Source organism: Ascidiella aspersa, chromosome 1 (assembly GCF_963924565.1).
Source record: "Ascidiella aspersa chromosome 1, kaAscAspe10.2, whole genome shotgun sequence".
NCBI lineage: Eukaryota > Metazoa > Chordata > Ascidiacea > Phlebobranchia > Ascidiidae > Ascidiella > Ascidiella aspersa.
Window position 1 is genome coordinate 23,431,545 of NC_139447.1, and position 26,414 is coordinate 23,457,958.

General features: G+C 36.5%; 1 protein-coding gene across 1 annotated transcript; it reads right to left on the reverse strand.

The window, feature by feature from the left end:
* Positions 1-972: 972 nt before the first annotated feature.
* LOC146168357 (uncharacterized) lies at positions 973-24,953 on the reverse strand. The gene is made up of 11 exons (XM_083389176.1): positions 24,812-24,953; positions 20,136-20,389; positions 19,785-20,028; positions 19,547-19,637; positions 18,747-19,070; positions 18,503-18,623; positions 17,925-18,373; positions 17,045-17,094; positions 15,148-15,258; positions 14,597-14,791; positions 973-1,949 (listed from the first exon to the last, which is right to left on the reverse strand). The coding sequence occupies exons 1-11, from the start codon at positions 24,827-24,829 to the stop codon at positions 1,785-1,787; spliced, it is 2,022 nt and encodes a 673-aa protein (XP_083245302.1). The 5' UTR covers positions 24,830-24,953; the 3' UTR covers positions 973-1,784.
* Between the last annotated feature and the right edge of the window lie 1,461 nt (positions 24,954-26,414).

Sequence of the window (26,414 nt, forward strand, 5' to 3'; positions counted from 1 at the left end):
TCTGTGTTAGTTATAAAGTTACATGAAAGAGTAAAAGTGTGGTAAACACCCTAAACAATAAAATGTCTCAAGCCTGCCCAGTGGTAATAGGCTTCACACATTCGGGCCGTTTTACCTTGGATATCCAATACCGGTGAGGGCTTTCTTGCAACAGGTTTATTTGTAAATATTTCCATTTTGTTAAAAAAAAACATTTTTCTGTGTTTTTCACGTTAAGCTGCGCAGTCCGACAATAGAACAAGTCGACAAACAGTCTTCGCACCGCTGTCTTCTGCATACTGATAGTGATCCTTCTACAAACTCATTAAACGTTACTCCTTATCATCAACTTAATGTAGTTTAATCCCCCACTAATAAAGGTCGCGTGGACTAATGAAAACGGATCCATACCATGAGAATACCGAATGTTCAAAAAAATAAATCGACCAGCAAGGGTTTATTTGTAAGCAAAGCATTGGCAGCGCAATACATAGCCTGCACATGTACAGGTGAATCGATTTGGAACCGAGGATCCCATTTGATAATACAGGTGAGTCATAGACTGAATGCCACAGTATTGTCTATTTCTATATTGTGGACTCGATCTCCTCGCTTGTTAGCGTTTCTAGTGGCCAATGTTTTGTATGCAAATATATACCCTGTGTTTTTACGGCTGAACCAAGTTAAAATATTTCAAAAATTCTAGATGAGTTTTTAGCTGGTTATAGTTGTGATTTGATTTTTCAAACCTTTACATCACTGTTCACAAGTTGGTTGCAAACCTACCTAACAAAACAACTAAAAGCTTTTATACTAAAAGAAAAAGCAAGTTTGGAACCACTATTCGCACCTCGTCGTGCTGCATTCTGTTTAAAGGTTACCTTATGTCGATGTAATCAGAAGCTGAGTTTATCAGTTTGAACTCATTACAGGCTAGTTAAATTCTGAAAATAATATTTATAAACAATATTTAAAATAAACAATACATTTGAATCTACTTTTTCAAAATTCTTTGAGAAAAAGATCTTCTTTGTATTAAATACTCAGTGCAACAAACAGACATGCATAAACAGATTAAATATTTACAAAACAGTCAGGTAAATTCACAAACTTTGGCATAGAATTTAGCTCTTAAATAACAATTTTATGCAGTATAGCACACGATTTGATCGCATTTTAAATCAGATATAAGTTGCATGTTATGCACCATTTGTAACATTCTACATAGATCAAAAAGAAATGTAAACTATTCATTTTAAAGTCCATTGATAGACTGCGATTGTATCGCTAAGAATAAAATGAATTTAGAGTCAGTCAATACGAACAATTCAATTATTGGTATTGTATATCATAAACATAAAAACAAGAACCTATGGTCTTATACGACCTTAGACATATATAGGAGATAAACACGTACATATCTATAGGCTACAGCCCCTGAAAAAAAACATTTTAAAGGCAAATTATACTACATTAGACCCGCACAAATCAAATTTGTACCGCAACAACGAGATGTTAATGACACTTGTGTAACGTGCGTGCATACAATTCGACAAATACGGGTTATCGCCGAGATAGGAAAAATGAAACCAACTGGCCACTGTATAAAATACACCCTTTACAGGAACGCTCCTACCAATATCTATAATATTGATATCATGCAATACATAATCAAGTCTGTATAAAGTCAAAGTATTAAACCAAGAATGTATGTCGATGGCCGCAGTACGGAATTTCTAGTCAATTTGTATATTGGGTCTAAATAGATTGTCAAAAAAGTAAAACAGTTTATTGAAGTAATAGTTTTACATTGTTGGAGCCTTGAAGAACGGAGGCACTTCTTGATCAAGCTTAGCAATCACTTTGTAAATCGCCTTTTTCCATGAAGGGCCTCTGTCCTTTCCAGCTTGAATCGCGGCGAAAAACTCGCACAACGTAATTCGAGCAGTCTCATCAAAACCGCTAGGCACCTAGGAAAATTTAAACTTTAATTTCTCATTTATTTTTATTTAGATAATGAAATGTTGAAAAGAATATTTATATTTTGCGTTCAATGACGAGAAACAATCCACCTAAATTCATCCAAACAAACGTTGGGTTACAAAAGGTCGACTCGTTGACAGGAAAATCTGCTTGTGCGCCTTCCACAAGTTTTATTGCGAAAAGGCCGGGAGAAGAAACCCGAGAGGTCACGTGAGGCCATGAATCAGCGCTGCACGAGGTCGCGTCAGATGCATGATGCCTGCGATACCGCTCCAGTTACGGGTCGACGGTAGAGCATCAAGCCAAACGACGAAAGTGGAAGGAATTGATGCCAGACTGACAGTAACGATAATTTATGATCAAGGAGCTTCAGCCAGTAATAGGCGCGTGTTTAACAGCACTCGATTGAGGCTCATCTTCCCACAACCAATTGCCATTGGGATTTTAATGTGTTTTTAAGATTGGTTTCGCTTTCAATTTTAACAATATTTCCGATAGTGTTACGTACGATAGAAGATTTAAATTTTAAAAAATGTCCAAATAATATTTGCAATAATATTGTTCATGTTTAAGCAGCTATATTAAAACGACCAAAGGCAAACGAACAGCTGGATTGTCATCTTTGTAACCTAGTATACGTAGATCGTGGGAAAATTTGCACCAAGTATGCGGTAATAAATGATGGTTTGAAAATTACTACAATGGAATAGTAGCGTTGGACAGTGAGCACTCAAGATTGTGTTTGGGAAAACAGAAATGTCTTCGATAGCTAAGGCTGTGAGGTGGCGAAACATATATAAAATATTGGCATAATTACTTCCAGGATATGGCACCGATGCCGCCAACAATATTAAAAGTATCATATAGCCTTCCTATCAAAAAACGTTGTCCAGATAACTAATAATTTATTGTTTTAGAGGTAGATTAAGTTATCGATATTCCATGTTGACCGCTATTCATGCACTTAAAGGGCAAGTTTTACTTCAAGGGCAAATTACCTATACTTTTTTAACGAAGCAGTTCATGTCAATATATTTTTTGGTTGTAATTATTTTATTTTGCTAGAAGAGTGACGCCATAAAGTAACTCTCAATCAATACATTATTTAGATATTTATATACAGCGGTAAACATCTATCTTTATTAACAGATATATTGCATCAAGTGATCGTGGTGAATAAAAAAAAAATATTGGCCAATTTACAAACGTTATGGAGCTAGCGTGTTTGACACCAGATTTGTCATCAGCGCGCTAGTGAACTCAATTAACCAACGAGCGACAAACCTGACATATCGCTTATATCCTGAATTGCTATGGTCATTAATCTGTATTTAACATACCAATCTTTACAATTCAAAATTACATGTGCAAAGACCCCCAAATAATAATGGTGGCTAAATCCCAAAGTAGTTAGTTAAATAATCAGAAAAGCATTCTATAAAGTTCGTAGATGTTCGCTTTTGATTGCAATTAGATTTTGTTCAATTTTATTACCAAAAAAATTGTCAAAAAAACAAACGAGTGTGCCACGGCAAACTCAATAAACTTCTTTCATACTTTGCATTGTGGTAGTAGTGTTTTATATATAGCCAAGAACTATTTTTTTCATGTTTTGCGTTTTATGGAAAGAAAGGGCATTACCATTTTGAATTTTGTGGAAAATCTCTTGATTAACTTTTTAGTGAACCTATACTTTGACACAAGTATGTTAAGCCCGCTTTAAGTGATTCCACTCAGAACAAAACTGTCGTGAGTAGTTTACTTTATGGCACTGTAGCTCTAAATTAAAATAACTATTAGCAATAACACATCTTGCGGTGTTATGTATACTGCTTCTTTGTTTTAGCTGCAAGTTTGCCTAACTGCACAACTGAGTGTAGGTTAATATTTAAAACAGTTTCCTCTGGTTTTTAAATATACTATGCCTGGTAGCAACAGCATATTTATTGAGTGTAGGTTAAGTTGTTATATGAACTAATTTTATGGTGCTTGTCTGTTTGTAGACCGCACGAGCAAAGTTTACACAAAACTTTATTGTTTCACTATTGTTAACTAAAGCAGTGTTTCTTAATCAGGTGAATGGTTCACCCCAGGGTGAATACAATTTTTGCAGGGGTGAACCAACCAAAAGGGGTGAATAAGGGTGAACCGTCAGAAATAAATGACAACTTGCGAGCAGGGCGGATATTCCGGGTGTTCATTCTGTGCTGTTATATATAGACAAGATAGTTTTATCATATCATGAGACAAGGGTTAATAAAATCTGGAGATAGATGCTAGGGGTTAACAAAACTAAAAAAGTTTAAGAAGCACTGAACTAAAGCATTTGGTTAAAATTTGCCACAATTATTTCAAGTCGGAATCGAATGCACATGAAATCGTTTACAAAATAAAATAAAATAAAGTCAGCTTTTAAAATTATCGTTCAGTTTTTTTTTAATTTTATCGTTCAATTTTATGAAAAAAATTTAGTTGTAAGTTATATTCAACGACAATTTAAATGTATTATATCTTTATTAGAGCAATATACAGTATACGCAAGCAGAATTAACCACCGAGGCCTCTCTCATTTGGACAAATGTATTAAACAGTATTTGTTGTATTTTTTCACTTGTGATTTTCAATTATCCCATTTCCTATTTCGATAACTTGGTCTTTGTTAATTTTCAGCAATTATTTTACGTTGCATTTCAACCATTTAGACCACGTTTTTTTATAGTAGTTTGTCTTTGCGAATGACAAAAATATCAACTAAGTTTTTTTCATGAGTTTTGCATTAACCCGCAAAAATAACTGAACTGGTGTTCGACTTGTAATCAGTAAAACATCAAAAACGTGTGGTTGACGACGCAAAGACACTAATCCAGTAACAACAATAGTTTATTCAAATCAATGTATTTCTAACATGTCAAAATTTGCCAAAAATAAATTATTTTTTGTTCAAAATTTTAATTTTTTAGGTCAAAATTTCTTATTTTTAAGTAAAAAAATAATCTAACCCTATGCAGGGTTACCATCTGCTTAGCCTTAGACCGAAATATAACCACACTATACTGATAACTCGGGGCGGATACAGGATTTAGGGTTGGCATCCTACATAATAGGAATTACGTCATACAATACAATTGCAATTATACATACAATTGAAAAACAACTATTTTTCTCTGCGCAAAATGCAGCCTATCAAAATTGGCAAAAACTTTTCATTCATGAGAAGTGACGCCTTAGGCTGGGACACCAAACTTTTTTCATGAAGGGCCAGATAACTGTAAGTCTTGGCCATAGGGGGCCGGATACTTTTAGGATTTACGACTGTCGGTCGATTAAATCACATTTTTTGTCGGACTTTACTAACTTAATTACCGTTCAGCGAAGGAAAGAAACTATGTACAACAAAAAATGTAGCGGGCCTCAATAAATTGTCATACAGTTTAAAATTTTATCAAAATTTAGTTTTGAATTGCATTGGACAACATTTTAACTGCCCTTCATCTTCATTTAAAAAAATATGCTGTGGGCCGGAATAATTGACTCGCGCCGGCGGCCGTCTGGATCTGGATCGCGTGACGTAGTTTGGTCACCCCTGCCTTAAGCCGGTCATTGTTATATATACTGTGTGGCGCTGCACACTAGTGTGCCCCTTGAGATTCTTAAGCGTGTAGCAAATTTTTTTGTAATATTTGACATTATATTTTTGGTTTTAGTGATAGATATACACTCTTACAGGCAAGGTTACAAACTGCCAAGCCTCTTAAAATCAACACGCTGCTCTGTGACGTAGTAGATTGTCACTCTAACTCAGGGGTTCCCAACCTTTTTTGCTGCTCGTACCCAGTCAGGCCGGAGCAATCTTCGTTCCCCCACAAAAAATTCTGATGGAATTTTTCGGATATATATTGCTAAATTACATTTCTTTATATCTTGATTTTTTTTCGATTTTACTCAAGGAAAATTAAGATGTCTTATATGAAAAGTTTTTCATGTCTATACTTGTTTCGTAAATTGTTCTGTCAATAACTCCTGAGGCACAGCCGATTTCTGTGCCTCAAGTTGATTGCTGGTAGCAAGTAAATTCACAATCAGTTCTCAATCTCTTAAAGTTGGTCGGCGCACTTAAAACACGAATTGTGATGACACAATGAGGTTTCTTACTAAATAACAACAATTATCTGTAGATAATTGCCTTTTTTTTTTCAAAGCAAAGACCGTATTGGCCTAACTTCATTTACAATTCCAAAATAAAACTGTACTGGAAAATCTGCTTGAAAAGCTCCTCTGTGGCCCAAGGATCTTCGTACCCCTTGATGTCCAATCTCGTACCCCTAAGGCAGGGATGTCCAACCTGCGGCCCGCGGGCCGCATTGCGCCCCGCCTGATATTTACGTGCGGCCCACCACTTATTATCCCTTTCAGTAGCCTTTATTAAAAATAATTGTTTCGACTATCATCAAAACGTGTAGAACGCGCAGTATTTGATGTAGGCCTAATCTTATGTTTTTTCTGAGACTATAATCGAGTCTAATGTCGCATTTCAACATCCATTGAACACTTTGTGCACATACCATTGCTAAGCAAGATGTGTGTTTTTCTAAATGTGTATTTTTCCAGAATGTTTTAAGGAAATGTATCAGCCCAAACATGTAAAAACTCAAATTTTCGCGCTTTGCCATAATAAAAGTAACTAGACAGGGTGTGCGGTTTTTGTATATTTTGCTAGGGGGTTATAGCGCGGTTCTACTATATTATACCAGGGGGGGTATAGCGCAGTTCCACTATACTTTACCAGGGTGTTATTCCTTGGTTATTCTATATTCTTTCAACGGGTCTTATTTGTCAGTGTCCATATACTCCCAATGTTGTGCTTCCAGTTTCGGTGCTTTAGCAGGCAAAAGCGGATGTGGCCCGAAGTTGCGTGTTATAGGTTGGACATGGTGCACTTTTACAAGATTGATTGCCAGTGGTCTTAATATAAATTTGGCTGCGAAGCAAACCTATAACTTGTCTTTATAATATAAAAATATTTGACAATTTTTTCTTGCCCCCCTGTACGCCTCTAATTGGGGACAAAAATCAACAGTGTGATGTGTTCGATTTAGTTCTTTACAGCTATCTACTCTAATCTAGCGGCAGAAAACCTTCAATACAGAATTTGTTCATATCGCTTGCCTTATTCTGGTCGCGAAGCGGCTGGCTCCCTGCTGTGCTTTTTTTGTCCAGTGCGTGCAACATCTATTGTGCAAAGTGTCTCGTCTTAGTGAATTAACTTATTGCTCTTACAAAACAACATATTTTACCGCCGCAAGTCTAAATAAAAAATCTGCCAGGCAGTGTACACCACTTTGTTTGCAATTTTTTTTCCATCAAAAAATCACTTTAATTTCTATATTTTTGGTTAATTATTTTACCCCATGGGTTAATTATTTTGAGTTGAAGGTCAAAATTTTGCTGTGAAGCAACTTATGATTTGTCTTTATAATTGAAAACTATTTAACAATGTTTTCTTTAGTTTTTTAGACACCTCTAAACAAAAAAATGGCCGAATTTTAATTTTGCCCCCCTAAAATACTCCTCTATTTTCAAGAGGTAAAATGTTTATTTTAACATCAGCTTTAAATGATTCTCTAACATTTGTGAAATTTTCAGATTTTTATGTCATTTCCTTCTAGTGTAAATATATCATTGAAATTTCCTAAAGTGTTGTGCATTTTGACCCCCTGGATAAACAGTTCAGGGCTAATGTTTAAAATTTTGTTACTTAGCATTGTATATGTCATGTATCCAACATCCATAAATATATCAGATTTTTTTTACATTTGTTCATCTCTGAAAAGTGCTGAAAACCAAAATTGACAAAAAATGACAGTTTTACCCCCCTAAAAACCACCCCTTAGAACCTAGGCAATTTTTTTTTATATTAGAAACAACTTTGGGAGGGTATTTAACAGTTGTGAAAATTTCATGTTCCAACTATGTTTTTTTCCTTGTCAAAAGTGAGCCATAAAAAAGTGACTGAAAAAAAAAAAAATAATTCGGATAAAAACAACATGTGTCCAAAAAAAAATTTTTTTTTTTCGGGCCACATAATAATTCGGACAAAAACAACATGTGTCCAAAAAAAAAATTTTTTTTTTCGGGCCACATAATTAATAAATAAGGTCGAGATTACTTGCATAAGTGGCCATGCGGCCCATTCTGCTAAAAGGTTGAACATCCCTGCCCTAAGGGGTACGAGTACCCCCGGTTGAGAACCCCTGCTCTAACTTAACGCAAGCTTTGTTAACCTTTTTACGTGAGAATGCACGACCGACTGTTTAAAAATCGCTTTAATAAGATGCGTGGTACAATCGTTGAAAACAAACCATTGCTGGCGTTTGGCAGTATGAAACGCCGAAGCAGTCTCAGCTGCTGCTGTCCGGTAGTCAAGTTTAGCCATTCGATATGAAATACTGTTATTCTATCGCTAAAAGTAGCAATTTCATTTGACATGTTTCCAAAATACTTTAAGATGTTATTCTATTCGCTATGTTGCTGTTTTAAATGTAAAGTAACTATTTTATTCGACCTATTGCTAAATTCAAAAAGATGTTTTTGTACTGGCCCTATTTCTGTTTCAATTTGATTCTATTTTAATAATTGATATTGTCATATAATTCTTAATATTGCCATTACAATCGTAAACTACACTTTTTGGGAAATGTTGCAAAATACTACGGATGTTATTATATTCGCCATTTTGCTGTTCAATTTAAAATGTAGCCATTCCATTACAAATATTGCAATTCAGATCGTTAGTTGGTCGTTACATTTGAAATATTGCTAAAATCCATAAGATGCTGTTCCATTCGCAAATTATTGATCATTCCATTCTAAGTATTTACCATCAATCGTCAAATAAACGTTTTACTCGATATGTTAAATCCTAAAGATGCTATGCCATTCGTTATGTTGCGATGTCATTTGCCTTTTTCTTATGCCATTCTCCCAGCAGCTCTTGAATCCAACATGTTGTGAAAAACGCAAAGATGTCATTGGACGTTATGCTGTTTGATTAGTACACGCCGTATCCGAAAATTTAAAACAATTGTGGCATTGATACTTCAAAATCACATGTGGTACCTTGTAAAGTTAAATGTTGCTATTAGTTGCCGTTTCAAAAGCTATTTTGCTAATATATGTATGAAAGTTGTAAATAAATTTTGTTTAATCACAATTATTTATATCATAATATATGTTAATTACAAGTGGACAAATGGATCTTGTGTGCATTGCTTCTGTGAGGTATACAATTAGTAAGTTGTTTAAGGTGTAACAGGAAAGAAAAGTTGGAGCACTGGTACACACAGACCAATATGCATTTAGCACTTGTACGTTCCGCTAGAGGTCATACCTGAGTCCTTTTTGTTCAATAAAATATTGTCCCCAGCTAAAGTTTACTTTTTTATCAGCTTTAAATGGTTCATGTCAACCTTCATCAGGCTGAATTAGTGAATCATGGCAGATTCTGGGCCACTGGACTACCATGTTATTACCTCCATTTGAAGAAATTCCCCTTTCTTTTAATAAAATGTTCATATTTTGTTTTTGATTTTGCATGACGATTTATCATTGTTTTAAGGAAGTTTTCACTAGGGATGCTCTTGCCACCATAAACACCCCAAACTCGGCGTCCATGGTGTGTAAGTATAGAGATCGTCTAAAACCATATTCACGCCAATAGGCATGAGGACTTCACAAATTAATTATGAACGTTTGTTATGACTTCCATTAGGTGTCGGCGTTATATTTTAAACATTCATTATTGATACATTTTTAATTTTATTTACAGCAGTAAGGTTTTCTGAACATAAATTAGGCTTTACCGAGTGGTCTGAGCCTTTCGTTATTCGAGGAGTTTAGCGAGATTTGGTAACGAGAAGTGGGCTCGTAATACCAAAAGCCGACTTAAAGAGCTCGTGCGTCGATAGCGAGCTTGCTTAACTTAGCGAGATGTGTTAATAATGCCGCCCCAGATTTTTTTAGGATCAATTGTTTTATGACGTAACTTTGTGACGTTCTAGAAGCCCACGCAAAAACTTTGAACCCGCCTCTATTGGCGCAGTAGTTTTACGTATAGTGGGCCTCCAATCGCTCTAGTCTTCAAAGATTATTTTGGGCCGCGAAATAAAGTTTGCCGACCATTTGCATTTAGGTACATGGAAGCCGACCAATATGCATTCGGAACATAGTCATCATAAGTCACACGGTGCTAAATGCCATTGTATACATATAGCGCTCTTGGGCTGAATAGATTTTTAAATGGTTCATGTCAACCTTCATCAGGCTGAATTAGCTAAAAAAAATATTATTTATCCGAATTGGCTCAAATTAGCGAATTTTATTAAACAATAGATCAAACTTGGACAACTAAAAACGCTAGTGGTCTAATTTAGAAGTCCGCAAAAGTGAGTCAGGAGACCATTAAGTTTGGTACTAATATAGCTTGCAATTTAGAGTTTTACTCTATTTTTCATAGGAGATATTGAGTTTTGAATAGCGGTTAAAGGGGCACAAATAATAAAATAGATTGATAACCACTGGTCACCATCAAGTCGTAAAAAGGGTTGCGAAAGCCTTAATATCTATTGTTAGCGTTATATATGTGATAAGTGTTTCATGTGTGGTAAGTTTTTATTGTTTTAATTCGTACACAAAAGTATACAAAAAACAGGCGCCGTACTTTGAACGTTGCTGGCATTGTCACACGACTTATAATAAATAGCAAAGTTTGGCCGCCGGACGATTGTCGACGGTCAGCGCATGCTCGCCCGGTCGGTCGCTGGCATGTAATCTTAAAGAGGCAGACAGGTCAATACTATCGTCGCCTAACAAAAGGAGCGGTGACGCCAAAGTGCTCTCTTCTCCACGAACGCGCGCGACTAATCGTAAAACTCTTAACGTATAACAGCGCAAAGCTTTTTTAAATGCGTAATTACGAGCGTTGGACATAAAAATCAAATTAAGTATATTGCCTTAATAAAAATAAATTTCAAGGTTTCCCTCTTGAGACTTTAAAAAACTTTTTTTTTTCTTCTTGAAGTGTGTTACCGCGCAAAATATTGGTAGATTTCGCAAATATGCGGCGGTTTCAATAGTAACCAATTTTTAAAGTTACGCAGATAAATGCGATAAAACACGCCATCCGATTAAATGCCGCTTCCATACAGGTTGAATGGTGTGACTTGACCAACACATATGCTAAGTAACAATTTAGGCTACATGTTTCCCATTAACGGCAACGTTTAGGGATAAGTAAAAAATCTAAGGCTTAAGTTTGTAAGTGAATCCCGGTCGATAACATATTTTTTTTATTTACGTTGGAGCCGGTTGGGTTAACGCCTATTTACTAAACTACCCCGAGAATGATGTGGCGCCGGAAATACGTATTCTTAGGGCCAACCATCGCCTTCGCTTAATTGTAATGGTGTTGGCTGTATCCTTAAAAGGTTTCATTTTAGATGTGTATTTCGACGACTTAGACTAAATACGTTACATTAGGCTACCTTTCGGTTACATGCTAAATTGCCACATGTAATTTTTAAATCATCGGGTTTAAAGCGAGATATGAGCACACCGATACGTGAAGGGCCAACATAATATGTAGCCTAATAGTGATTAGGGAACAACTCGATGGCAACCCGAGAATATTTTAGCACCAGGATCACATTTTTGTTTTATATATGACTCCAATCTATTAATTGCTACTTTCACCTAGCGCCTTTGCCAATATGTAGGCCAGGGCCTAATATTGTTGCTACTTTCACAAGGGACTCATCCTACTTTAATTCGACGTATGTGTCGTGCATGGATGCATTAACCGCATTAAGAAAGTATTTACGAATATTGGGCTACTGAAAGTTTGCATTCTTCGTTATTTAAAATAAATATTAAATGGGTAAAACAGTAGGCTTAGAAATGCAATTACCGGTAATTGAAAAACTGATTAATTATTTTTAAATCAAATTATTCTAGACTATAGAGCCTTACATTAAAAGAGCTGTACCTAGTTGAATGCCTAATACGACGGTTTCCTGTTTCCGCTCAATATAATACATATACAAGATTGCAGCATTTTCGTTGCATTAGTGTTATATAATACCTGCAACCCTTGCTTCTATTTCAAATAGACGTTTACATTTCACGCACAAAAACTGAGTAACATTTGTTTACATCAATCTTTATTTTAGTCTTGAAGAAAATAAATAAGTGAGTGAAAGAAAATAAATAAATAAAGCTTCGGATTATATAAAGCAAGCCTGTACTTCTCAAAACGGTACGAGTTCTCCCAAAACGGTACAAAAACTTTAAATTTTAAAGGATACCTGACGCATTAAGCAAGTGGTCGGCTAACTGTGTACCTTTCAGCCATTTTAAGTGGGCCGCGAGCCATATTTTTATTATAAAGTTATGGGAAGAGTAATAGCAGTATACATTAGTTGTACTATATTCAAAATTGGTTTAAATAAGATTTATTTTGGCTGATTATTGCATCATAGGGTTTACCAAGCAATGGGCCCACCCAAATTATAGGCTACTTTTAGCCAAGTATACTATGTAAGTACAAATGTTTTTCGCGCTTCGCTCGTTGATCGGTTTGAATAAATTGCACCAAGCCAAAAGGACATACTGATGTACCAAGTTGCACCGGATGATAAACTCCAAAAATCCAATTTCTGATAAATTAGGTAATATACAAAACTACTTTGTTCCTAAATCACATAAGTTTTATAAAGTTTATCTCCACTTGTGAAGCTCTTGTTTATTGTACATTAAATGAATCATGGCAGATTCTGGGCCACTGGACTACCATGTTATTACCTCCATTTGAAGAAATTCCCCTTTCTTTTAATAAAATGTTCATATTTTGTTTTTGATTTTGCATGACGATTTATCATTGTTTTAAGGAAGTTTTCACTAGGGATGCTCTTGCCACCATAAACACCCCAAACTCGGCGTCCATGGTGTGTAAGTATAGAGATCGTCTAAAACCATATTCACGCCAATAGGCATGAGGACTTCACAAATTAATTATGAACGTTTGTTATGACTTCCATTAGGTGTCGGCGTTATATTTTAAACATTTATTATTGATACATTTTTAATTTTATTTACAGCAGTAAGGTTTTCTGAACATAAATTAGGCTTTACCGAGTGGTCTGAGCCTTTCGTTATTCGAGGAGTTTAGCGAGATTTGGTAACGAGAAGTGGGCTCGTAATACCAAAAGCCGACTTAAAGAGCTCGTGCGTCGATAGCGAGCTTGCTTAACTTAGCGAGATGTGTTAATAATGCCGCCCCAGATTTTTTTAGGATCAATTGTTTTATGACGTAACTTTGTGACGTTCTAGAAGCCCACGCAAAAACTTTGAACCCGCCTCTATTGGCGCAGTAGTTTTACGTATAGTGGGCCTCCAATCGCTCTAGTCTTCAAAGATTATTTTGGGCCGCGAAATAAAGTTTGCCGACCATTTGCATTTAGGTACATGGAAGCCGACCAATATGCATTCGGAACATAGTCATCATAAGTCACACGGTGCTAAATGCCATTGTATACATATAGCGCTCTTGGGCTGAATAGATTTTCTTAAAACATACAAAAAGCATATTAAAAAACAGGGATCGCTTTGTTTTTGCTGGAGTAGGACTCGGGACTCGAGTAAGACCTTGTAAAACTACCCGAGTCCCGAGTCCGACATGCGCATGCGCAGTACCAAATTTTAAAACTGATATGGCCGCCAAATGAAAATTGTAAAGGTGGAATATTATGTGATGGAATATTTTCCAACCATGTATTGTGAGTGAATGAATTACACCACACCCCTATAAGTGGATTGCTGAATATCCACGTTATTTTAATTACGTAAATTGGTGAAATACAGGCTGTAGTGTCCGGGCCGAACTCGGGACTCAACAAAATCGCACCTTTGACCGGAATCGGACTCGGGGGTCGGACTCGGGTATATTTTTTCGGCCGGATTCGGACTCGGGTTATTTTTAACCGACTCCGCAGCCCTGTTAAAACCGAATAGAAGTTAATAAAACTTACATGAATCCACTCTATACGCGACTATAAATTAAAGTACGAAATTTGAAATGTGATGAAAAGTTCACTCACCCCCGAGTTGGTCTATAAGTAAAATATTGTACTCTTACAGTTAATTAAAAGTTCTAGCTATTTTACGCAACTCGAGTGTACTCTTGTTGTTTTCCAGAATCAATACAGGAATTATGTGTGGTTCCGCAATATACAAGCAGGTCCGCACTTATGCTAAATAAAGAAGGTAAACTAAAAAATGTCATTACATCGTGGGCCGCAAGCCGGCTGAATTAAAAGGCGCAAAATTAAAAATTAAAAGGTGTGCGGGTTTTATATTGTGCAGGCCTGATGTAAAGTAAAATCTCCGCGCCACTTTAAAACTATTTAATAATAAAACAAAATAACTGCTATCTCGAAAGTTAAGTTTTACAAAAGAATATTTAAAAAAAAGGTAGCTTATATTTTGTCGGAAGGCCCAAATGCGCCTTTGGTTGTATCATTTTTTTTTAGCTTGCCGCTTATTGGTGCATTGAATATCTCTTATACAAGTAAGCACTTCTTACCGCAAAGTCATTGCCTTTGTTGTAATGCAGATTGAGCACACGGAAGACCTCGCTGTCACGTGACACTTGAAGCTGATTTGCATCAGTAATTCCATCCGTGAGCGCCTGACGTGCAAACCTTTCGACTTGGATGTAGTAGAACTCGCGAAAGTTGCTGAACCACTTGATCAGCTGCGAGGTCGTTGCCCGAGTAAACTAGAAAAATATAACTCCGCTATTTCTTGAACAACGTGACAAACGTCCAGCCACCTTACAGATATATCTAAAGTACTAAAATTGTATCACGTACAGGTCTTTAAAATCACAAATGTTAATTAATGTAAATTTATTATAACTTCAATTCAATGAAAACCTGAAGCTTGTTTTTGTCGCAGTCATTTCTGAAATACATAATAATATAACATAGTTACTTTATAGAAAACTTAAAATAGTGGCAATGTGAAAAGTAAGAACGACAGGTCGACACCCGATAAAATATAGACCTAGGAACCGGTAACGAACTCCTCGCGAACCTATGGTTGCCGACCGCTACAAGGTGACAACGCACTTACCTTTACGTCAGAGAAAAACAATTTTAAACTCCTGGTGTTTGGATAGCGTGCGTAGAAAAACATCAGCTTGGCCTTTTTCAAATGCTGTGGAGTTAGGGCTTCCTCTTGGACGTATTATTGTGTGTTAAGGATAGATATACAATGACATTAAAGTAAAAAAGGTATATATACGTTATAGTAACATTCTAAAAGCTATGTTTACAACATTGGTGATTGTATAGGAGGGTAGTCTTTCCCATATAGTAAATTAGGCAAAACCCAACGAAATTACGTTAGCGTTTTACCGTATGAATTTATCACGTTGTTTTGTCGTGCATAAATTAAAATAAGGCAACTGAACGTCAGTTGTATTTGGATTAATAATAACATTAACGTATAGCGTTACGGCTTTAAACCGGAGAATACAAACGCAAAAGCAGCCGCTTAAGCCTTAAGCAATACATAAAAGGCATCAAATTCAGGCGTTTTAAAAACGTCTTATCGTCATCAAAAATAAAAATAAAGACATTGTAACACCATTTTCACTGAAACACACCGGCCATAAACAATGGGGTGTTATTGATAAACGAGGTGCATTTGTATCTGCCTTTGGCATATCCTGTTCAAAGGTGTTATAAAAAATAGATTTTATTTTTTGAAGCTGTCACAGGCAATAGTAACGTGGCAATGCACAACTATATTGTCTTAAAGAGTGCAGTCAAAATAATATCTATATATAAAAAAATTCCTAACGAGTTTGCACAAAGTCCAAGCAATGAATTATATTGTAACTTTACAGCTCTACGGTTTCTTTCAACAAACGCGTACTTGTTGACAGTCACAGAAAACCGACCAAACATCAAATAAGTAGTGATATTTTGGTTCCATGTTACGTTTGGTGTTAATTCTGCTTTCATGCTACTATGCTTAACATTAAAAACACATGTGTCGTACTCGTAGAGGTTTATGAATTTGCGATTTTGCGAGCGTTTGAGGTACTAATTTTTATAGCGTTTAAGTTACTTGACGAGCCTTTAAGCTCGTATTGAACTATATTAGATACGTTTTACGACGGATTTTGGCTATGTTTAGTGAGAACAATAAGGTACAGTTGTGAGAGATCTAAGTTGTGTATTGGGCACCATGCCACCCCTGCACAAACTGTGCTAACTTTATCCATAAAACTGCAAACATTTTTCGCGTTTTTTGTTGACATTTTTTAGCGGAACTCACCTGTGAATACCCTTGTATATTTTCTGTCTATTGAACATACACATAACATCGAAAGTATAGCGCAGTGGTTCTCAACCTTTTATGGCTTGTGGCACCCCTAACAGATTGCAACACCCCTACAAGATTTTTCCGTGGGTAATTCACTACAATGTCACAATAAACTGAACTGGAACAACACACATCAACTCTAAAGAACTTAGTAAGTAATAATTAGATTTATTCCGCTCTATTCTTACACAAAAAGTTTTAAGAGTTAAGCAAAAATTAGATTCTTAACAATTCTCAAATACTTCGCGGCACCCTTGAGCATTAGAAATAGAACCCCAGGGCGTCGCGGCACCCTGGTTGAGAACCACTGGTATAGCGGCTTCGAATAACAGTTTTTCCAGCAAAGACAAACTATAAACGTATAAACCCCCTTCACCAATTATTTTTTTCACGTGTTTAATATATGCCAACAGGATAACGCCGGGGGGATTTTTCGGGGGTGAATTTATAATGTTTTTGACATATGACCGTTGTTTGGAAAGCCGTCATGCCAAAATTGAACTTTAGATTGAAAAAAGTATAGCGTTTTCTAAACTGACAAGCTATAGTTCTCTATTTGTATCCAGGTGCGGTTGGCGTGTAGAACTAGATTTGTGTACCCATACAAAAGCAACACCGTGAAGTTCAAAAAGGATATTATGTTGCTTGGCGTCGAATCGTTGCTCTCTGGACAGTAACTGATGTCATCTGAATCGTAATTCGGGGAAACCGAATTTAGTGTAATAAATAGTTTAGTAATTATATACTGACGTAAAAGCAATATGTTTATGCTGCTTAATCGAAATAAAAATGTGTAACACTTGAGGTATTTTTAATTAAAACCTATAATTAAATATCTCTGTTGAAAAACAAGTTTTGGCTCGTCGTTGCGTTTGTGTTGGCAAATGAAGATTTAACTGATTGTACTGGAATGCATAAAATATATTTAATTTTGCATCGATGTTCAACTGTTGGACCTTAAAAATACCATTAACCTCAAAGCACGAACCTCGATTTGTTAACATTAAAGGCCCGTTTACACTACAGCTGCACTGAGTTGCGCTGGGCGTAATTTGCATTTAAATTCTATTGTGGCGAGCGTTTCACGCTTTGTTAAACTCTAACCCCGTGCAGCAGCTGCAGCTAGCTTAAAGTTACACTTTGCTAAACTGAAGCCTCGTGCAGCTGGAAAAAAATACGCTTTGGAGCGATTTTTACGCTTTGCTAAACTCAAGCCCAGTGCAGCTATAGAAAAACGTTACGTTTTGTCGCGATTTTTACGCCCAGCGCAGCTCACTGCAGCTGTAGTGGAAACAATTCCACGCCCAGTGCAGCCCAGCTCCGCTCAGTGCAGCTGTAGTGTAAACGGGCCTTAAGGCAATGCCCGTCATTAGAATAAAAAGAATAAAATATATTGATAAATATAAAAATATACGATTTGCATTGAATTTGCTATAAAACCCGTTATTGTTTTACCAAATTTGCCACCTTCTGGAACTGCAATCAAATGTATTACGATAAATGAAAAGGGAGCATACCATCGGGGTTGTACGCGTTGTATCGATCCAAGTCGTCTTGCGAATCCAAAGGGCTGTGATCAACATAGTCCTCCAGAGGCGATGTTCGTATTTCCGTTTGATTAATATCTGCACCAATGCACGACAATGGACCTATCTGCTTGTACACCAGAGGTGACACTGGAGACACGCCGCTTGTTGAGTGTAAAATGGACCTGGAAACATCGTGTGAGTGTTTTGAAGGCTCACCGTTAGGGACGGAAAACGACCTTTGCGTAGATAAATGCAGTTTGGAGGAGGCTTTGGATAGGTCGACTGGTGCATCAAACGAGCTAATATTTATCCTTGGTCTCGTGAGATTTACAGCCTCTTCTTGCGTTGCTGGACATAATCCAGGTAGATTGGAAGACGGTGGGACACACGTTACGAGTGATAGTGCTTCTGTTTGTTCCGGGGTCGGCCGACATTTCCTAAAATCGGACCCAATTGTAAATCGTTTGACTGTATAAACTTAATATTTTTTAAGGTTTTCTGAAGATTTTTGACATCTATTGTCCGATCACAGTTATACAAAATACACCCTAAATTAAATAAAATACCTCGAAGCTTCAATGCGATGGCTAATCCGACTGTTTGTTTCTACCGTTGGAAGAGTGTAATATCCATTTTTTTGAAGAGTAGTTGGTGAAATGGATATATTTTGCGGAATTTCGAAAACATCTTCAAATTTTAAAATAATTTTCTTTTTAATTTTTTATACTTTTTATAGACCTATGAACGTCATTGAAAAATCATATAATTTGCAAGTTTGGGACATAATATTATTAGAGTAAATGTTTCTACCGTTTTGGTCGCAGTTAACCATCGATTGCTGACCGCAATTCTTTGCATTGAAATCCAAATTTCGCTGCAAGTTGGTTTGAGAGGTTACAGTTACAGCTGTTGCCTCCAGTTCACGAATCACATTCTTCGTGGCAGATTGAGCAATAGTCTCTAACGCTTTAAGAATTTCTTGCCTTATGACTGCGTTGATTGTGTTGAACAGTGGATGAGAAGTTACGGGCGTTACGGATTTTGAACGCGAAGGGTTTACTTTGCGCTCGAATAAACAGGGACGCTTGTATGGTGGGGGTTGACTGGTGTTGATCTCTGTCTCGAAGTAGTGATCTAAAACGAACAAATATCTTTTCAACGATCGTTTAACTTATAGTTTTGCACTGTTTTCACAACGTTTTTTTCTAGGAGGCCAACAAATGTATATTGTGACAAAAATATATGGACTATATATTGTTACATGCAACTCAGAAAAAAGCATTATTTTCTAAAAAAACAGAGGTAAAAAAACAAACAATTGTCATCGTCACCCCGAGTAGTAGTGTTTTCGGTTCGTTTCGGTAAAACGCGTACCTGTTACGAAAAACTCGGTAAAGCAATCACTGGTAAAACTAAAAAATAATGAATTTCTGCAATTCTAGATCTGCGACATATACAACATATTAAGGTAATTTCTTATCTAAAAGCAATTAAGCATATAATAAACTTCATGATCATTGTGTTCGTTTGGTTGTGGGTTGCATACGCAGCGGTGGTCCCTCTCGTTAGACTCGGTTTTGCATACCATCACAATCACATGTGCTACATACCTTGAAATATTTGCCTTTCCGTGTTTGCTGTTTTAGGGTTGATTTTAACGACGGGTTGGGAAACGTCGCACCAAACGTTTTGTTGGGATGCCTAAAAAAGTATAGAAATGTGTTTTCATGTCTTTCTTGTAACTTTCATAGCAATATGCACTTAACAAAATAATATCGGAAATATTTGCACACTATTTTTCCCTAGGGTTAGCAATAACACTTGGTATTTTCTGTAAAATTTGTTCACCTTTGTTGAATGCCATCCATTTTTAAAACTGTATCTATCCCAACCAATATTTTGCTGACCATTTGCATTGGTTTGATGTGCAAATTGGTTTGCCGGGGTCTCTAACAAGCGTCTAGATCGCAATGCTTGACTACCGCGTATTTCTTTGTAGTTCTCTGAAGGAATCTTAGTGGAGACGGAGCTACTGGTGAACGCATGACTGCTGTTTAACGGTAATCCATTGGAGCGTCCATGCATATTCAACCTACATAGGAATACTGTTTGAAAACTATATTTAGTAGGAAACCAGCATTTCAGCAAGCTTATTTACTGATTTTTATAAATTTATAGAAAACAATTCCATAATCGTACCTGTTGCAATTGTCTATGGTTTCAAATTGTGCTTGATTCACAAAAGCTGAGTTCGAAGTTTGTTTGTCCGACAAGTCAATGACAGGCTCCGTCGTTTTTGGTGAAGTGTGATTTGTGTTGTGTACATTCTGGTTATCTGGTACTATTATTAACCTTTCGTTCATCGACGTGGTACTTGGTCCAGTGGATTGGATTGGTAAGAGACCTGGTAGCTTTCGCACATTTCGACTACCAGTGGTAGAGGTTTTCGGGTCCTTGATTATAGAAATATATATGCAGTTTTTAAGGTTAAACCACTCGTGTGTAATGTTACTTTTGCTATTTTTGATATAATAAACAATGCGTTGTTAACCATAAAGCCCGTATTAAAACGAACCAACCCGATATATGAATTTTGTTCACTAAAAGTTCCTCGCACTATCTCACTTAGCGTGAATACTTATCGTTTTTTTATTTTAATGCCGAAAGTAGAGCAAACCGCGATCTGAATATATGTAGCAAAAACTGGAACAAAATAGAGCAAATGATTTTGAAAGGGGACAAAACTTACGACAAAACTTTTTGGGAAAAGCAAGAGGTTGAAAACCTAATTGCAACCATATGTCACATAAACTCGGGATATTGTGATGAAACAAAAAATTGAAGCCACAGTATTATTGATAAAGACAATCTGTTTGACAGGGCATTAAAACGCCAGGAGAACTATAACGTCTTTAAAGAAATAAAAAAGGGGAAAACAGTTAAAAAAACACATATTTTTCTTTACAAAATCATAGCATCAATAGGTTATGAAAATACACCTTGGCCACGTTAAGTAGTGAAAAACTAGGTCTTCCAACATATTTCGCAATCGTTCCAGATGAGTCACCAACCTTTTCGTAGAAATCAGAACTCGAAATTTATGACGGATGAATTTTGAAAGGTTCATATGCTAGTTAGTAACAGTAATTAAAACGTGTAAATCGCATTAGGAGGGCATTTTTAAGCCCTAAATGCGAGAGGTATCCAACCTGGAAATCGCATAACCAAGGGGTCGCAAGGGGTTGTCTAGACTCTAGAGCAGTGGTTCTTAAACTGGGGGGCGCGCCCCCCTTGGGGGGCGTGTGAGGTTCACAAGGGGGGCGCGAGAAATTGACAAACTTTGTGTGAATTTTGACTAAACATTAAACGAAGTGATATGTTATTGCTACTAATCCTCGAATTGAACATTTGGTATCCAAAAAAACAGTTACATCTTTCGCATTAATGCAACTTACCTGGAAATAAATTGCTGTTCTGCTTAATATTTTTTTATTTTAAAACAAGGTGGGGAACGATTTTTGTTAAAAATGTAAAAGGGGGCGTGTCTCAAAAAGTTTAAGAACCACTGCTCTAGAGCAGTGCTCCGCAACCGGTGTGCCCCGAAACCATGTCAGGTGTGCCGCGACGTGTCCGGAGGTGTTTACTTTGGTTTTTTAATTACATTAAGGATGGCATTTAACCCTATGCAATAACATAATCAATGTGTAACTTATAAATTTTCCTTAATATTTAAAACTAAAACTGTGTTACGTTCAATCGCCGGAAGTTGAATTTAAAAAGAGATTTCAAACTAACTCAAGAACAGGAGTATAAATATACACCAAATGTTTTCTAACCACGATAGAATAAGGTCTAAAATTCTCTAACAAATACCTAAACCTGTCGGAATAAGACCTAAAGAGGCCTAAATGGACAAAATAATGCCTAAAAGGTTTGACATTGGATGTTTTGGTGTCGAGGTTTCGGCGGGCGATTACGGCGCCTCAAAGCCTTTGAGGCGCCGCTGTTTTAGCATGGGGTTGACCCCTGTTTGGGGTTAGTGGTGGTTAATGGGTAGGGTTAAAGATTAAGTAATAGTTGAAATTATTCGAAAAGTTAGTGATTTTAGGGGTGGGGTTTGAGGTTAGGTAATATTCGACATTTAGGTCTTATTCCGACAGGTAGGACTTTCCGATTTAGACGGTAGTATACGACTATAGGAATTAGTCCTATATTGTGGTTTATTCCGAACTGTGTTTTATTCCGACGTTGATGTCGTTCTAATTTCGGTCTTATGGGGTCCGTTTGGCCGTCTTAAGATATTTTGGAAAAACCGTAAAACCCTAAAATCAGAAGATGTGTAAAACGTCAAAGAATGTAAAACGTCAAATGTTCGGCGCCTACGGCGCGTTTAATCGTAAATCGCACATTTTTTTCCGGGTAGCCTGGGATATTGCTTGTGTTGTCTATTTTCGATCGTCATAAATATTTCGTAGGTGTGAGGCCCCATTTTTTAACTCTGTTGGTGTACCGCAAGTGAATAAGGTTGCGGACCACTGGTCTAGAGAGTCGCCGTTGAGTATTTCATAACAGAAAAAATGACCAATACGCCTGAATTTAATTAATAAATTAAAAAAACCTCAGGAAAAGTGTTGACTCACAAAAATTAAAAATGCCACGTTTGCGCTATGCAGGTTTAAACGTGCAAGGGCATATTTTTGACGTAAATCTGAAAATTGTAAAGCGAAAAAAATAAGCTAACGCACACCAACATTTGGAGGTTGCATAAGTTTTTAACCACTAAAATAGGGGCGCGAGAACAAAAAAGTTGGTAGCCACTGCTATAGGATAATGTACCCCAATATATTTTGTAATAAATCAGATGTTTAAATGTTGACTTGGAGAAAATATGGTACAATAACAAAGAAAAATATGTAGTAGAATTGATAGCGAAAGAGCTCGGTGAAAAGCTTGTTGACCCAGAGCAGGGCAAACAACTTGCTGGATTCTCATATTACGAGCAGACCTTTCTTTACTGTACGAAAGATCTGTATTGCGTTCCGTCGTTGGTCTTTGTCCTATAAACCTGCTACTGCCACATTGCCATTTGAATCGATTCGAATGAATGACTTCATGAACAACCAAACGGCTTGGCGCCTCCACTGAGGCTTTACTTGAAAGCGTTCTTCTGATTTTATTAAATTATTGTATGGCCAATATAGTTATGGCCATCAAAGCAATTTTGCCTGGTCGTTGCTTTTTTTTAAACTTTGTCTACACTGAACAATAAAATGCGTTTTGTAAAGATAGAGCAGGCATTTTCAGTAAAAAGAATTACGCGATATGGTGACCAAGGTTTCAGTCGTTCGATATTCTTTAGGCCTTTTTTAGTTTTATATAAGTTGTTTGTGGACAACAAAACTTGGCGGAATAAAACAACTTAATGTAGCTATCACCCAATGAATATCTTGCGAAACTGTAATTGAATCCCTTTTTCTTACCTAGTTGTTTAAGGTGTATCGGTAAAGGAAGGTTTTAAGCAAGCGCTGCACTCAAGGCGCAAAACAATTTCGTAACGATCATTCAATTGTTATAAAAGTATTGCAGGTCTTACCAAACCCGAGTGGGCTCTTGGCACGACGCACGACGCACGTGTATCTTTAACTATACGTCACGGTTTACATTGGAACATGGCAACATTAAAGGAAACAAATAATTAAATAAGTTTTTGTGGAAAAATATTAGATTGCAGATCTACAGAAACCATGCAATACGCTTAGTTACTTGTTGATATTTTAAATGATGAAAACAGAAGGCGCCCCGGGAGATGTTATTATAATAAAAGGAATGCATTTACTTTTATTAACGTTATAAAACACTACATAAATGGCTTACATTTTTAATAGCACTTTATTTGGAACAGATTTAAGTGGTTGGCCCAAAGCGGCGTACCCTATCATATTTTATGTGCCACATTTTATTTCTTATCGTAGCCTATTTTATTTTTATTTAATACAACACATCTTCTTCGCGGACCCAAAATTTTAAATAAGATTCATTGTCGAATTAGAAATAATAGGATATCGTCATTCTGTCTAACTACAGTGGTTCCCAACCTTTTTGTTCTCGCGATCCCCTTTACAGTTTGTAAGACTTTCGCGACCCGCTAAGTTTAGTGTATTATACATAAACTAGAATCATATTTCAGTTTGGAAAATACGTTAACATTTTTCGCGAATTGTTCCAATATTTTTCAACACGCAGGATTTATTTCAGTGTTATACACGATTAATTTATTATTAGTTGCGGTTAAGGTATCCATTTCCGTTATTTGCGGCTATTTGTTTCCCAAAAAAAAGGCACGACGAAACTATGATTTAACAATGGAAATTAAGGTTCCTGTAACTTAAATAAAAAGTACCGGTAAGTATTTGTAATGCTAAGTCTGAAACAAAACTTAAAATTGACCTAAATATGGGTTAAAGACTAAGGAGTTATCAAAGCAATAAAATAACAGCGTAGTATAAATAAAGTATATAAACAATGACATCCAGAATAATACATAAGAAATACAGGGTCTGGTTTAGCGAATATTAGTGCAATTTTTAAAAAAACTATGTGACTCTATGCTTAGGCTGTTAAGTGTACACAAATATAATTATGACGTCATAAGCACTATTGGTTCGGGCGATTTTTTTTTCCATCTTAAACCTGTATATTTTTGTCTGTCAATTTATTTTTTGTAAATAGCACACCGCGACCCAGGTAACTCTTTGCGACCCTTGGCCAGGTTAGGAACCACTGGTCAACAGATCTGTTGAGCATCATATTGCCCTGCTGACATCTAATCTAATTAGTTACAACTCTTACAAAAATAGTTGCAGAAATATACTCACCCTTACTCGAAGCAGCATTTAAAACCGACGTTTTTAATCCTCTGATAGTCACAATATTGTTGCACCATGAGTGGAGTGCAGTTACCAGTAAGCAATGCCTAATTTAAGCTGAAAGAATAATCCAACGTCTATGAATGTCATTTTTCCGTTCATTATAAAGACGCCACTCCAAATTGCCAAAACGGAAAACGGTTAACAGCCTAGTCATCTGATATGCCATTGAATAGCAAACATCAAGAAATAACCCAATACATTTTTGAGCGCACTTCTTAGAGAAAGACGCGTCAGGGCTCCGCAATGTTTGTTCGGGTAACGCAACACACCCAGTCATGGGAAGTACCTTAAGGAAGGGACATTGACAGAAAAAACGGCCGAGGGGGAATATAACAACTGAGGAAAAAGTTCTGCATAATTAAAGCAAAAGCAGCTACATTTAACCCGAAAAAAAAAAACATTTTAAGCATTTTAAAAAAGTAATCGGATCAAACTGTCTACGTCCATATCCGTTTAATAAAATAAAACGTTAAGTAACTCTTGCCAATAATGTATTTACTTATTGAAATAACTTGGTTAAATATTAAAAGTTGTTTCAGGCGCTACTGTCGTTCAATTTTAAAATATTTACAACTACCGCTATGAAGGTGAAATTTGTAACAACAAACTTTAAGGATGTTTTTTTCCTAATCTGTTGACGATGAAGATTATCACATCTAGACTTAGCTTGCATGCAGAACTATAAAGATTTGCGACTAGTATCATAATATAGTGTATCGGCCTCGTGTCGTTATTGTACACGCAGTTCAACTTCGCAACTCAATAAAAGAGGAAGTACGTCTTCAGGCTTATTCGTTACGTGGAAGGGGCCATTGTCGACTGTCAGGTTCCCAATGGTGTTGAAGCTAAGCAAACATGCTAACTTTGTTTCGTTTTATGGCTAAAATGTGTGAAAAACTTCCCTAAGGGCAACGATAACATTACTTCACTGCAAAAATACTTTATGGACAATTTTGTTCATCCGCAAGAAATTAGTGAAACATGAAATTTAACGCGCATTTCACATATAATCAGTTCTATATTTTTCACATAAATTGTGCCCGAAACGCAAGTTATTTCAAAGTTCACTATGAAACTCATTAACTGCGCTTTAAGGGTATGGAATCAAATGAAATATTACAGTACAAAAATCCTCAGCACTCATGCAACTGCCTTGCTGGACCGCTTCAAACTATTGGCCAAACCTGCACCAGTTACAAAAGTAGACCGTTAATTAGAAAATATTTCCATAATTACTAACAAAATTATCTTTGTTTGGCGAACGTTGCCCTTCAGGTCGAACATGCACAAACTAGTCTCAGTCCAAAAAGTTTGTGTATCGTTGCAATAACCAAGTAGTAACGATATACAATCGTATTCACTTCATGTGTTGCTCGATGAGGGACTCGGTCACGCGTGCGCTAGCGATTTGTAGCAACGTGATCGACCTTGCGTGAAGTTCGTCGTCTTGAAGAAAGCAACTGCCCCCGCTTATTACCAACGCGCAAAATACCACAGAACTTTGTTCAGGCTCGACACCGTAAAGAGAAACAGAGTCGCCGAGGGTTGT

Coding starts and splice junctions, on each gene's coding strand:
- LOC146168357 (XM_083389176.1), bottom strand. Junction 20,029..20,135: donor ACCATAGACAATTGCAACAG/GTACGATTATGG, acceptor ATTCCTATGTAG/GTTGAATATGCATGGACGCT. Junction 18,624..18,746: donor GGTTAACTGCGACCAAAACG/GTAGAAACATTT, acceptor TAAAATTTGAAG/ATGTTTTCGAAATTCCGCAA.